The following is a 14,871-nucleotide window of genomic DNA, read 5'->3' on the forward strand; positions in this document are numbered from 1 at the left end:
CAAACCTTCCAGCCAAATCGGAAGGTCCTTGGTAGGTTGCTATAAAGAGGATCTGTGTGTTGGTAGTGCGGTTTCTTATACCATAATTATGTAAAGGAGCACATAACTTTTCTTTTAACAAAAAACTGTATGGGCCAACAGTTCTGTTAGTGTACTGATAAAGTTACCAGCAGTGGATGTTATCTGTGCCTTGCTTTTGGGGAGCATTGATGCATCACCCTTCTATTCTGAAGAAATTTCCAGTGCTGCATAATTGGCACTGTTGGGAATCAAAGGGAGAAAGCAACAGGCAGCAGATGATCTTTTAGAGCTGCTCCGATGATACATGAGCTGGTGTGGGGCTTGGGTGATGGCCATGCGGTTAAATGGTGGAATGATTTGAGACAGACATGAGGAAATGTTGTTGCTGGGAGAGAAATCACACCAACAGCTCAACCACTGAGTGAAATGAGTGGCATTTATAACTGGTCAGTAGTAAGGTAGAGAATGGGAGAGAAGAGGAGAGAAGGGGGCATCTCATCTCCTGCATAATGGCTTACAAGCTGAAGAATTAGAATACAGAAATACTTGCTTGTTTTATACTCTTCCACGAAATATGATAAATAGATGTAGGGTTCAAAATGTCTGTGGGATGTCACAAAGCAGGAGTTAATCCTCACCCCTCATTTATTGCTTTTTCTGGTTTAAACTCATTATTTTTGCCAACCACATGCATATATGATTGCATAAATTATAGCTCGATATAGTACTATGGCTTATTCTAATGTCCAGCAGGTGCATCTTGTTCAAGCCTTCTGTACCCAGGGGATCAAAACACGCATAGTGGAATTGCCTCTACTTTCAGTACATATGTGTGTGTGTGTGTGTGACAGAGCCCAGGTATCAATGCAGTTGAGAAGACTGCACTCCAAAAGAAAGCCTTTGCTTTCTTCAGAAGAAAGTCATAAGGAAGTCTAAGAAACTTCAGGGGAAAGTCTAAAATTCTTCCTTCCTTTCCACTCCCTGATGATTGAAAATGGGCTTCAAGTTTGGCAGAGGAGCTTTTCAAGGGAGAACGGAATTTTCCAGGGAGCGGCTTAAGAAGTACAGGCAGGTGATCTTTTTCAGTAGTGCCCTTTTAGGATGTTCCCCCCAGCTTAAGATGCAAGAAACCATGCCACACATAAGAGTGGGCTCTAGGCTTTTGCTGTGGCAAGTTAGCAAATGCTGCTCTAACCCACTAGCCCTGCTAGACTTCACCTTTCTTGTATCTCTCCTTGACGTCTGTTCTGTGTATTTTTTTCATCACTCCCTATGGTCATACTTCTGCTGCTCTTATGCCCCCAAACAGGCCCCAGTAGTAAAGGCTGTGAAAAAGGATGAAGTGGGGACTGGACTGCTTTACCTGGAGAGCTGTGTGTTGCCCTTAGACGACAGCATTGTCCTGGCTCACCAGAGGAGAAACCCTGTCTGCCTCTGCAAATTCAGGGTGACACTCCAGAGGATGAGCTTTTCCCACAGCCGTCAGGAATGGGAGAAAACCTTGTGGTGGTTCAGGATGCAGCTGGAGATATTTGGGGCAGGGAGAGAGGAACACTGGGGAATTGTGGTTGAGGACCACTGATAAATGGAGATGTAAATGGAGTGCTTGCTTCCCTGCCTGATACAGTTTTCATTGCTATGAAGCAGCAGGTGTCTAACTCAGGGTTGACAGAGGCTTTTTGTGGTGAGACAGAAAATGAGTGTGTGGGTCTGTTGTGGACTTTGGTGTGGTAGTTTGAAGGCAGGGGGGTTAAGACTTTGATCATCTTCTTTTCATTTGTTAATCCATTTGCAAAGTCCATGTAAACAGAGCTGTGAAAATGGAGCGTGGTTTGGTTTTGCTATGAGCAAATTTCATCTCAGATGTGTGTCTGTCTCCCGAACGTTGGCACTGTCTGAAGGACAGGCATCCTCAAGACAAAATACTGCGCAGTGCCACTTCCACAAATGATGCTCATCATCATCTGTCCTCCAGTTTTTTGTCATGTCACTTTGTTTCATAGTATAATATTTTACATAAAATTTTAATTTAAACGTTAAATACTACTCTGGTACTTCATCAGGAGTTTCTGTACTTGTTTACTTTTAATTAATGGCTTCATTCAAAGTCAGCAAGACTTCTCACACATGCTGAAGTTAAGCCTGCGCTCAGTGTTAACTGGCAGCTGCATGAGAGCGAACCAGCTTGCCAGGCTGCGGCTTGCAGGACCTGAGCCTTGCCTTCGGATGAGGTCGCTCTTTGGGAAGTCATCCGTTTTCAGCCCCCCTGGTGCTAAGGCTTTAAGGAGAAGTAGAGAAACGGGCATGCACTAGTTTGAGCTGCATACAAACCACTAGCCAGGTTTTACTGGGGGCTGCCAGGCCTGTCTGGTTAACTTCTGCTGACCTTGTTACAGCCATCAGGACACACTTACCAAATGGAGTCGTTGCCAGGCAGTCACATTAACGAACAGTGAGCGTTAATTTGCCCTTTGAAAATGAAGAAATCAATATGTTGATCCAGTTGGAAATCCCTTTATTCACAAAACAGTCTACCCCAAACCCCTCCACATAATTAAGGCTAAAGCCAAATTCTGTTTGGGTGAAACGCACAATCTGTCTGCTCCCTAAGCTGTGCTGAATGAAGTTCTCCCCTAATGGCACAGGGAGCAGCTGTCATGCTGTTGCTCTAATAACCATGAGACGAAATGATTAAATTTCCATCAATCATTTAGCATTATCAGGATAGGTCATTTTAATAAAATGTTATCATAGGTTTAGTGCCTGGCACCTCAGAAAGGAGAGGGGCCATGAAGGAGAGTCATCTTGTGACAGCCTTTGAGTGATCCCCCTTGCAGGAGATGCTGGTCCAGATTAATCCATCAGTCCCCCCAAATCCACCATTTTTAATGAGGGTGCCTGATGCCAGGATCTTTTGAGAGTAAAGACATTCCTGTAATCAACTCAAATGGCTTTTTGGTTTCAGCAAGTGTCCCCTTGTTCTTGCACTACATAAAAAAATCACCCATCATTCATATCAGGTAAAATGATGGGTGTGGGGAACTAAATAGTGTGGGGGACTAAGCCCTGGTTTCAGAAGCCCTATCAGAGCCCCTAGGTTACATGCCCAGCAATGGGGATGGCTACCGAGTGGGCTTTCTGAAGATGTGAAAGGATTTCATGGGAATGTTTAAATGTATGTACTTTCCAAAACCCTACTTGGTGCCTGCCTGTATCTTTAAGCTGCTGAGTACCTTTAAAAATCTGACCCCTTGGCCCCCTTGGTTGAAACGTTGATCTGTTTTCAGTGTTTTACCTACTTACTGTGTCCCTTTGGAGTCATCTCCATGCTGCATCCAAAGTGTCTGTCTTTCCCTCTGCAGAGAAGTTTCATGGCTACAGAATAAGCTGGACCCTAACCCTGTTTTATAGCTGGGTGGACTCTGTCTGTTGATGGTGTGTTGTACGAGCAGGCAGATGGAGAACTCTAAAGTCTGAACTGAAATTCGTGGCTCTGAGGAAGGGTGCTTGTGAAAGATGGAGAAAAGCTGGAGGATCTTTCTGTGCTTCACCTGGAAATACACTTAACAAATAGACGATGCGCTGGGTTTCTGTAAATCAGACTTGACCATTTGTTTTCTTTGGAGAGAGAGTTTTTTTCTTTCCTGCTTGCGAGCAGCTAAGACAGCAAAGAAGCACACTCAAACCTTGGCAAGGGAAAAGCATTTTCAGACAGGTCATGGTGCTGATTATTCCTTCCTATAAGTTTGAAGCTTCTGGATGCAAACAAATCAAAATTGCTTGTCAGTGTAAGCTGTTGTTTGGAGGTTTGCTTGGTTGCCTTTTTTGTTATGTTTTTTTTCCTACATGCAGCAGTCTCACTGTCTTTTCTTCTTTTTCTTCTTCCTCTCCAGGCCCTCAAACTGACACGAGATGTAGAGAAAGAACCCTTTGCCAAATCTGCTGTCAGCAAGTGGACAGTGATACTGTTTACAGCTTATGACCTTTGTGAACCCTGCATTATTTTCCTAATGAAGCAGACTGTTAATAGGCCCTTTACCGGAGTGAAGATCCTCTTTTTTTTCTTTTCTTTTTTTTTTTTTTTTCTCTTTTTTTTTGGGAATTGAACTCATAATGAAGTATGCAAAATCTTCCTTTTCTGGGATGGCCAAGCACCTGCTGTGGAGACAATGTTCAGCACCATCCTGTTGAGAACACATGTAGCCTTTACAGTAGTTACTTGTCAATGAGTATGTGGTGTTTCAATATATTAATGGTTTATGGGATGTTTTAAGTTGGCTTTTCTTTTTGGAGATTTCCCCCGTCTGCCCACCCTCCCCCCTACAACCTCCAGTTTGATTTCCTTAGATTTTTGACCATTTTTGCTTTCTCTCCCTGGGGAATCTGAAGTACTGCGCAAGTGCAAGGAAATGATCATAACCCAACACTGCTCAGACGTCAGGGTTTTCGGAATATACAGCGTTTGTTATACCAATCAACCGGCTGAATTCCAGAGAGAGGTGATGTGTGTGGTCTGTTTGTTTGTTGGGTTGGTTTGTTTGTTTCTTTCTTATTCTTTCCTTAAATTTAGTGGTACGCCCCTGTTTTCCGTAAGCGTCAAACTAGGGTTGATTGCAAAACAAGGGAAGCCAGCGAGTTTGCCTCTTGGCTCATGAGGATGGACTGACAGCGGGTACCGTTGCCCTCATGTTCACCGAGGCAGGAGCCCATTTGCTGCCCGCTGGAGCAGGCTCCCCTCCTGCCTTATGTTAAGCAAGGCTGCCCCTACTGCCACAGCAAGCTGGTAAGGAGTTATAAGCTGAGCTGCCAGACAAGTTGAACATAAACACCTGTAAAGATGTGTTTGAAAAAGTGAAAATTAAGGGAAATATGCCACTTCACAGAAAAGCTAAGCGTAGAGGCTGGGCATTGGCAGGTGACTTGCAGTGGCAACGCGGGGAGTTAAGACACAGGTCATTGCAGGGTGCATTACTGCATCAGTGATCCTTTTTTTTTTTGTTTTGGACATATCCTTAATTATTTTTTCCTTCTCATTATGTATAATCCTTTGTGGCAGAAGAAGCAGGAGAGGGAATAGCAAGGTGACAGTATTATATAAATGGCTTTTCATATGAGCATAGATTGTAACAGGATAAATGACACAGAAAGACAAGGCAGTTTTATATATTTTGCTTCTAAGATTTTCTTTTGTAAAATGAATAATAATAATAATGAATAAAAGGTATGGTGCTGTATAGATCCTCTCTATAATCTGGAAAGTTTGATTACTTTTTATTAGTTTCTTGTGGGGGGAGGGATACAAAAAGAGAGGGGAAAATATCAATGGTACATAGGAACTCGGTATGAGGACGTTCTGAATAAGGACAGTGTATACATAATTCTCCAAAGCGATATATGAAGTTTTTTTCCTTTGCATAAAAGCATTATGCATATAAATATATAAATATATTTTATTATGTACAGAAATGGATCATTATGCATGGATGTTAGGAAAACAAACTAGCATTTTAACCCAAAGTCTCAGTGCATGAGTTCCCACCAACCTGTGTCCCATGCAATGTGGAGTGACTCCCTCTTGCCACTGCCACCGCACATGCACAGTCATGCACACACACACACACACACACAGAGAATAGCATTCGTGGGCCCTTCCTCACTCCTTACTTTCCAGGTCCCTGAGGTGATATTGGTGAAACAACAGCTCCTAGTGTCATGGAAGTTTTGTTTTTGTATTGTAGCCCCCATGCTGTTCTCTCGTAAAGATGCACCTCTTGGTTTCTCCCGCAATTTTGACTGTGTAGACTCTGTGCAGTTGTGGTTATTGTAGCCCTGTAGCATATCAAATCTTCCAAGCAGCCAAGGGTTTATCATTTGCCTTCTAAAAAATTTCTTTTTTCTTTTTACACCCATGTGGTCTATTTGTCAGTGTGGGGACTAGTTTATGACATTTATTGGAATTAGCTGATGCTCATTGCCCATCTGTGTCAGCAACCAGCTACCCAGGATGCTTGTATGGCACAGTAGTCACCTGGCCTAGAGCTTGTTTTGCTTATCGAGTCTAGTTGCAGGCACTTTTTACCAAAATTGATCAAGAGCTTTATCACCAGCCTCCTCTGAGTGTGTAGCATTAGCTCTCAGCTTCCCAGTACACCCTGAAATGTGAGTGTACACTGAAAGATTTCCCTCTGGTGCTTCTTTACCTGAGGTTCTCCACACCTGCTGCCCTGCAGCTAGGCTCATCCCCTGCCCCATGGTTTTGGCCACCAGAAGAGCTGACTCAGCAGCTCCTCATGCTGGGGTGCATCATCTGGCCCCTGCACAGATGAGCCCTTGGTGAGACTTGGGGTGCCTGCCCAAAGACCACTGAACAGGTCACTGACAGCACCAGTAAGGCCTGAATTGATAGTATGGCCAAGGTGACCAAAAACCTTTTTTTTTTTTTTTTTTTTTTTTTCTTGGTACAGATGCAGTTCTTATCGAAGGGAAGGAGAAGCCCATTAGCTTAAACCAAATGGGGGCAACTTCTGCTTTGCTATGGCAACCTAGCACCATTGAGTTCAGTGGAGCTAGCTCCTGCTGGCAGAAATGAGAGCAAAATCTGTGGTCTGCTCTGTTCAGAAAATGGAGGAAAGATACTTGATTTAGAGACAGCCCTTCAATGGCAGAGAAATGGGGTTTTTTATTTAAAAAAAAAAAAAAAAAAGCATTAGCAGCTGAAAGGCTTAACCTGCCTCCCAGCAATGTCAAGGAAAGCATTTCCGTAGGTGTGGCTGGGACACCTTGGGCCCATGCTTTGGACATCCCAGCACTTAATGATGAGGGGCAGACTTGGCCAACCTCTTCGGTTTGGTTTGGTTTCTGTTGCTCATTTTTGGAGCCAAAATTTTCAAATGGAAGTGCCTGGTGTCAGGCACCAAATGTTGGGGACTCCAACACGGTCATGGGGGGCAAGCTGCTCTGCCCTTCTTGCTTCTCAAAGGAAGGAGAGGTGCCAGGTCCCCAGGGCCAGGGGGAAGGTCACCACCCTCTGTGCCTGCTGAGGTGCCCAGCAAACTCCCTCCTCTCCAGAGGTGCTAAATAAATCTCACTGAATTCAAAGGGCCACTTATTTAGGTGTCAAAATACAGACTTGAATAGCTAATTTTGGAAACCTCCCTTTTGAAAATTTGGCCTTTGAGTCTTTGAACATGTTTATGCATAGAAGTTTTCCTTCTGAAACCGTGTAAAACAGATAAAGGTCCAGAACAATTATGTAATTACTGTTTAAACACTTGGTCTAAACATAAGGTCTAAAAGGTGACATTTATGCAGTTCCTAGTCACAGGTTTGGGGCTTGATTTAATGATTTTGTAAAAAAAATTTTTCTTGAGAATGATTAGATAGCTGACCACTGCTTAACTCCAGAAATTTTTGTGCCACCGCTTCAAAAAGTTACCTTTTAGGTCATGTATTTCTCTGAAATGATGTCATTGCTTGGCAATCAGTGTCCTGTAAGTGTTTCTAGTACACGATATACTTTAGGAATTGCCAACAGATGCGAAGGGGGACCAGATACATTTCGTTACTATGGGTTGGAAAAAATGGATTGTACATTTGGCTTCACATGTTTAACTTTTTTTTAAAAAAAGTTGCATGATTGGAAAAAATATGTATACAGTATCTGTAAAACTGTTTTATCTGTTTTTGTTTCAAGCCATGTAAATTGGAAGAATATTAAATCCACAGCCTTATCGCGCATGGCCGTCTTTACATACCGAAGAGCTGAACAGTTTATACTTTTCATTTGGGCTATCTTGTACTTTCATTTGAAAGCAGACACTCTCATGTTGCAGTCTTACTGAAGATTTTATATGTAAAAACAAGAAAAAAGATGCTGCCCTGGAGGAATATACTACCTTACTACACAGAGGTTGGAAGGAAGTTTGTTTTGGAGCAAAACCTGCCCCTTTCCAAACGAAGTAGAGACGCAGTGCTTACTCCACTTGGTGTTAGTAGATATTGCCTTGTGTATTCCATTTTAAATTGTAATCTAGTTTGTAAAAGAGATGGTGACGCATGTAAATAAAGCATAATTGATCTCTACATTGCACATTTGCCTTTGCTCTGGTTTATTGTGTGGTGGACAGACATCTAAGCACAGGACCTGGAGAAGGGGTGACTTCTGAGCAGCAGGTGAAACTGGCTGGTGGGGCTTGGGGGCTGGGGAGGGGCCCTGATCCTACATCCACTGGAGTCTGTAAATGCATATTTAGGTGGGCCTCTTGACTTCAACTCTTCAGCCAAGCCAGCGTAGTTTTGGTGGTCAAATACCATTTGCTGCTGCTAAAAATTGCAAAGTTCACTTGATTGTGGGGGGCGGGAGGGGTTGTCCCCTGGGATAGCGGCTGCACCCAGCAGCTGCAGCCCAGCTCGCCTGTCCTGGGAGACAACCAGACCAACTGCAAATGGGTCCAGAGAAGAGTTACACACACACACACACACACACCCGTGGGCTTGGCTGGGTTTCAAAATGTCTTTGAAAAATGCCTGGAGTACTTGAAACCATCCGTTTGGGATTTGGGATAAGAAATCCAGCAGCCTGACTCAGCAGAAAGTTATACCAAGGGCTCTGGCCAAGGCACAGAAGAGCGTGCTCAGAAACATGAGACATGTCGACAAAAAACTTCCCCCACCCTGACGGGAAGCCACAGATGTATATGTTTTTTTGGAGTCATTTTTCAAGAGTAAATGATATTTTCAAGAAAGAGGAGCCTTTTCACGCAGCAGGGAGGAGTTTCCCATGACTCCGGGGGCACGACCGCTGTGTTGTCTGCGCAAAGCCCACAGGAGAGTTGCGCTGCAGTACTGCACTGTAAAAAACAGCTTGGGTATATCCCTTGTTTAACATAGCAAGAGCTATTCAGGCTTTGTCCTAACAAGAGATAGCCTGAAATATTACAAGATCCAGTCAGAAAATAGCCTTTGACCAGGATGAAGTGTGCGTTAGCCTTCCTACAGTGAGAGTGTGCTTGTCTGGCAGCAGTTGCAGCTTCTTGGAAACGGAGCCGTTTTGCTGGATTTGACTGAAGGCTCCTCCAGCAGTGTTCTGACAGGGAGGGACCCATGTCCTCCACCTCGTTGGCATCCCCCCACTGGTATTTAGGACAAATGATGAGAGCATTTGGCCTGGTGAGGTGCCAGGTGGAAGGGCCTCAGCTTTGACCTGAATTTTAGGCAGAGGCAGGAGCAGCAATGATGAGCTGATCAAATCCTGTGCAAGTTTTGTGCTGAACCTACTTGGTTGCATTGTGCAATGCCTTAGCTGTGACCTTCAATTCACCCAGCCTTGGAATAGATCATTCTTATCTTTCAGAGTACTTTCAAAATAAGTCCAAACATTTTAAACTTCTCCAAGTTGTCCCAGAAGACAAAAGGCTTTTCAAGCTGCTGCCGAGACTGGTGAGGCAACCAAAAGCTATTCTGGGAGCTCCCCACCACATATGCTGAGTTGCGAGTTCAACCAGACCAGGGAAAACAGTATTTTACAGCTCTTGTTTGGCTACTGCTGCCAAGGAAGTTAGGGGTGCTTTCAAGAAGACTGAGATAAGCTAATCTGGGAGGCTACCTCTTTTTCTGGTGGAGTCATAGTGACTGGTATCTCTGTGTTCAAAAGGAGGACTTCTTGAGTGCAGTGGAACCCAAGCCAGATGGATTAGATACCGCTCTCACTGGTGCACAGATTCATCCCACTGCCAGCAATTTCTGCAGTGTCTCATCGCTTCTCTGTTTGCCCAACCCAGCCCACAGAACTTTTTTCCCACTGGCTCTGCCTGTGGAATTTTTTAAAATGAAAATACTTTTGTCATGTAAACACAAAAAATAGAAAATCCCTTTAGAACAACAATAACAAAAAAAGGTGGGGTTTTTTTACTGCTGTTTACATCTTTAGAAAACTTTGGAATTGTCGGACAAAATTCAAAAACTCTGGTTTGGATTTTCTATTTTTGCACTTGGATTTTCTTTTCATGCTAATGACACCAGTAGTTTTGCATGTGCCACAACATTTAATCACTAGAACAATGCATCTCCTGCTTTTATTGTTTGATGCTTTGATGACATATCAAGGAACCGATTTAATCTAGAAAACAAGATAAAATGTCTCAATTCAGTAGGAACAATTGGCCTCAATGAGGGTAACTGTTGTAACATTATTTTGATGTTACATTATGCCATGCAAGTTTAAAGATATCTATAGCCTATGAACGATGTGGTGAAATGGGGGGAAAACAGTAAAAATATATGGCAGCTCATAAAAATCTTTCCAACTTCCAAGACAAATATGATGCCGATCGGGATTCTCAATTCTCACTCTTTTTTTAGGTGGTACCTTAAAACTTCAGTTTTCCTGGAATTCAAAGCACAAAGTGATTCCCAAGTGCTGCCTTTCCCTCGGGATTAGCGTTGCGGTGGTGCTGACCAGCTGTGCATATCACGCTGCTTCACACAACCTGATCGGCACTAAGGCTGCTCCGACGACAACTGTGGTGTGTGACACCATGCGGGTATCAGGCTTTGGCTCTGTTTCATGCTCTGGGGCCCACTGCAAGCCCGGTAAGACCCTGTGGCTGGTGCAGTCAGGTGCCAAGGCAGGAGGATGGGCAGGAGATCAAGTGGGAGCGAAGCATGGCAGATGCTAGCACCTGCTCTGGTATTCATGTGTCACGTGGGACTTCTCTGAAGTTTCATCTGCTGTGTGGACAATGGATCCTTCTGTTTGTAACCACCCTGGAAAAGGATGGCGTTGATTAGAAAGTGCTAATTAGGAAATATGGGTATACTCTACCTCTGACCTCCAATGCAAAAGGTGGAGGAAAGCTTCACTGACACAGCCACCTCGGAGGTCCTCCCTGGGGAGCAGCAGAAGATGCTGCTCCTGACACATTCACCTCCAAGAGGGCAAGGTCCAGCCTTTCCAAGCCTCTGCTGTGAACAACAAGCCCAGTGTCTGGGCAGCCTCTCATGTCACATTTGTTGTTTCAGTAGAAAATTCATACTTCACCAGCACTTTATTTTAAATCTCTACAGGCTCCTCTTAAGGCTATTCAAGTTTGTACGCCATTAACTAGTTCATGGATGAAAAAGTCCTGGAGAAAAGTCAGTGCTTAGAAAGCAATTCATAAAAGACATAAAAAAAAAAAACCAAAACAAACCCTTAGTCCTTTTACTTATTAAATGAAACCCATTGTCATTCACGCTCCTCTTGAGAGTCATACTTGCAATATCAAACTGCGTTATCAACCTCAGTGTGCATCTGTTAAGCAAGATTTATGGTGAGGCTGTCTCATTTATACAGAAGTTTTCGCTATGCACTGTCACTCAGCCTAGCAGACTCCTATGGAACAGTCACAGTTTGAGTCAAAACTACTGTGCCTGAGCGGTTATAAAATTATAATGGCTTTCAGAGCTAGGAGAGATCAAAGTCTCCTCCTGGGGAGGACAGCTGCCCTCAGGTGTCTGCTCTGAAGCTTCTGCCTCTAGGACTACAGCTAGAAGAAGGTAGCACAGGGGAAGGTAAGGTATGGATGTGCAGGGAGTCTTCACTTTACAAATCAGTTGCATTTGCTCTGTGGTTCAGGTAAGGCGGGCTACCTTGTTGTCACCAAGTGATCACTGCTAACTAGCTTACCATAGAGTAGGATGGGAAGTTACCCTAGAATAATACAAATACAAAGCCTCACTTACCTGTCTCCATCTCATTCGTAGCTATCACTTCAGGGTGAGCCCATTTCACTCCATTTTTCACTAGAGGACAACAAGGTGACAAGTCATCTGCAGAAAGTGCCCTGAATTGCTGGGTCTTGGGAAACTTGGCTGAGATTCTGATGCTACGTTTCCAGCCTTTTAAAACTCCTGCCTGAATGTCTTTGCTTTTCCACTATCTCTTCACCTTACCTCACCAAAGCTTTGTTCCCTTCTTGAGAAAGCGCCTTAGGGATGATGACATGATGTTGCTGTTAGTGGGAGCCTCTCGTGGTTTGGTTTTCCCACACAAATGCATGTGTGAGGAGTGGGGGGGCTGGCTCCTGCCTTACCTCCCTCATGGACCATCCATCCAAGTGGGCTTCTCTGTGCGTGCAGAGAAAATGTCAAGAGATGTGAGCATACAGGAATGGCAAATAAGGTGGCATGTGAAAAAGGCCTGATAAAATGCTACCCTTTAAATGATATGTTGCCATGGGGCACCTGAACCACCTTCGTGTCTTTCAATCATTCTTCGATCCATGGCTGAAGTCACCAGTGTTTCCCATTGCTGTCAGTAATGATCTTCCTAGCTTTGGATCCCCATGAGCCTTTCTTTGAAAAGAAGTATTTTTTTTCTTTTTTTCTTTTTTTTTTTTTTTCATTCTCTGAGTTTTTTACATTCTCTGTTTTTCTAAGGCCAGGTAAAGCATTTATGAGGTCAGTAATGTTAGTTGAGGATATGATTATTTTTAATGATGTTTTTGTACAAGCAAGAAACCCAGGTAACACAGTTATCTGGCAAGAGCTCCTTGCCACTACAACTCCCTCCATTCTAGCTACGCTGGCAGGAAGCACTCTTTTTTTTTGCAGCTTCAAGCTATGCCTGAGTCTGAAGACACAGTTTGCTGGTCTAGCTAAGGCAGCCACCTTCTTCCTAACATAGGCTAAACCTTGAACACTGCTTCACACTGAATAGCAAGTTTGCAGCCAATGTGAACTGGTGGCTGTGTTCAAAGGTCTGCTAAGGTCAGGAGATGCAGTGCTGAGAATAAGTACAAAAGGTTTGTGGACCTCTTACCAGGTATGGCTGCTCAAAGGGACACAAGCACACCAGTTCAAAGCAAACCACTATGGCCAAAGGAATGGGAAAGAAATGAATGCCTCGTTCTTTTTAAAAGTGTCTCTCTTTGTTTGTGTTCTGCCGAGTCTTTCTGTGAGAAACGGACATTGTGAAGTAGCTTTGTACAGCCCAGATGCAGCCTGGAACAACATACCTAGAGAGTTGGCCGTGGTGCCTGCCCTCCAACAGTGCTGGCACTTGTGACCTGTAATACTTCCCTGGGCTGTAATCTGCAAAATAAAGTTGAAAAACTCTGATTCTTTCTACTTCAGTGAGTCAAGAATCTGATAACTTTTCCTCTTGAAGGTTAACAGAATTTGAACATTTTATGCTGATCACCCCATCCATAAGCTAACAAAAGGCTTCTCTGTTTCTTTTCCACTATAATTGACAGTACTCTGTAGACACATGTTCAGCATTTCAAGACTAACTTAAAGGTCAAATTTATCATACAGGCAGATTGGATGAGCTCATGGTTGAGGGAAGACCATCTAAAGGTGACTTGTCTAACATACCTGTACACACATAGAGCCCACACACTTTGTTTTGGTCTAGCCTTGTCTCAGACACCACCTGTGTGCCAAGAGTCTCAGGATGAAGCTGTATTAGAAATGTTACTGGTGGGTTGAATTTGGCACCTGGAATAAGGTAATAAGGGTCTGAACAAAGGAGATGTAGTCAGAAATTGATAGAGCAGAATTTCATTCTTCTGCCCCTCTTATCTGAAATCTTAATTACGCCAAGCTGCTGAAGTACTGTTACTGTTTTTAAGCAGTTTACTCCTGAATTTTGTGTATCTGAGAATGGGTCTGTGCTGCAAAAAAGTGTACAGACCCCTACATCTCTCTGCACATGTCTGTCTTCAGCACAGGCTCTGCAACAGCCGATAACAGTACCTGAAACAAACCCTGGGGACCCTTGTACCCTGCACATGGGCCAGTCATCCACAAACTATGGCCTGTAACACTGTGCACCCTGGCCACAAGCTAAGCCTTGCTCAGAGCACAGCTCCCAGTGAAAGTACTGCATCTGCTCAACTTCTGTACACAAAATCAATGTACAAAACTCAAAGTATGAGAAAACTAGGCATAGGTGAACGTGTGAACTGAATAGGGAAGCTGGATAACTTTCCCCAGTTAAAATCAGTATCTTTAGTGGCATCCCTTCCACCTTATTTGGTAGGGCATTACAGGATAAAGACTCCCCTGTTGGGAAATGGTGATCAGCTAAAAGGCCCTTTCCCCTGGGGATTTCTCTGCTGCGTCCCACAGACTTTTTGGCCCAGTGTCAGTTTTCAGCCCCTCCACCCTCCTCCTGGCAGAGGCACAGGTGATGACCACAGAAGACCAATGTGGAGGTACAAACTGGTTTTCCACTGAGACACTTCAACAACTATCAGCTCTCGCATGTGCGTTTCCAAAGCAGGATCTGCACACTATCTCCCCTCCCACCTGTCCTATCCTCCTCCTGTGAGCCTAATCTTGTGCCACACTTGCCCCCTGGTTCCCGTGCCGCCTGCCCCACCCAGCCTTGGCTGGATGCCCATGGCCATGGGGCCCTGGAAACCCCAGAGCTGGCAGCAGCCTCTGACTGCTGGTCTGTCAGCCAGCCCAGCAGCTGGAGGACATCTGCCCCACACCCTAAGCAAGGCCCTTGCGCCGAATGAGGAGTGCCACCATGTGCCACCACGAGGAACTGGGAGGGCAAATCAACCAGATGACATTCAGTAGACAAAGCTGCATGGCACGGTGCTAAGGAAGGAGAGATCAGCTATATGTACGCCAAGTGGGGAGCAAGGAGCAACACTGGAAAAAAAGGTGCTGTGAGCAGTAATGAGCTGGAAACTGCCTGAGCTCCTGGTGCAGTGTTGTGGCACCAGGGCAATCCTGGATGCTGGAGCCAGCCTGAAGAAGAGCAACAAGAATAAACAGAGTCAGCAAGAATAGGAATTTATGGGAGAAGGCTGATTTTCTTAGAACAGGTTGAGAGGGGACACAAACTGCCCTTTA

General features: G+C 44.3%; 1 protein-coding gene across 2 annotated transcripts in view; it reads left to right on the top strand.

Annotated features, from left to right (window-relative positions):
- FOXO3 (forkhead box O3) overlaps positions 1-8,110 on the top strand; it is a 94,954-nt gene extending 86,844 nt beyond the window's left edge. The window contains exon 2 of one of the 2 annotated variants that reach the window (XM_074896142.1): positions 3,915-8,110. In XM_074896142.1, the coding sequence (XP_074752243.1) occupies positions 3,915-4,127 (213 nt within the window). In that variant the 3' untranslated portion in view covers positions 4,128-8,110. The remainder of the gene's footprint in view (positions 1-3,914) is intronic. The other variant, XM_074896135.1, reaches the window with a different exon arrangement.
- The last annotated feature ends 6,761 nt before the right edge of the window (positions 8,111-14,871 follow it).

The sequence above is a fragment of the Athene noctua genome, chromosome 1 (assembly GCF_965140245.1).
Source record: "Athene noctua chromosome 1, bAthNoc1.hap1.1, whole genome shotgun sequence".
In the NCBI taxonomy this organism is placed as follows: domain Eukaryota; kingdom Metazoa; phylum Chordata; class Aves; order Strigiformes; family Strigidae; genus Athene; species Athene noctua.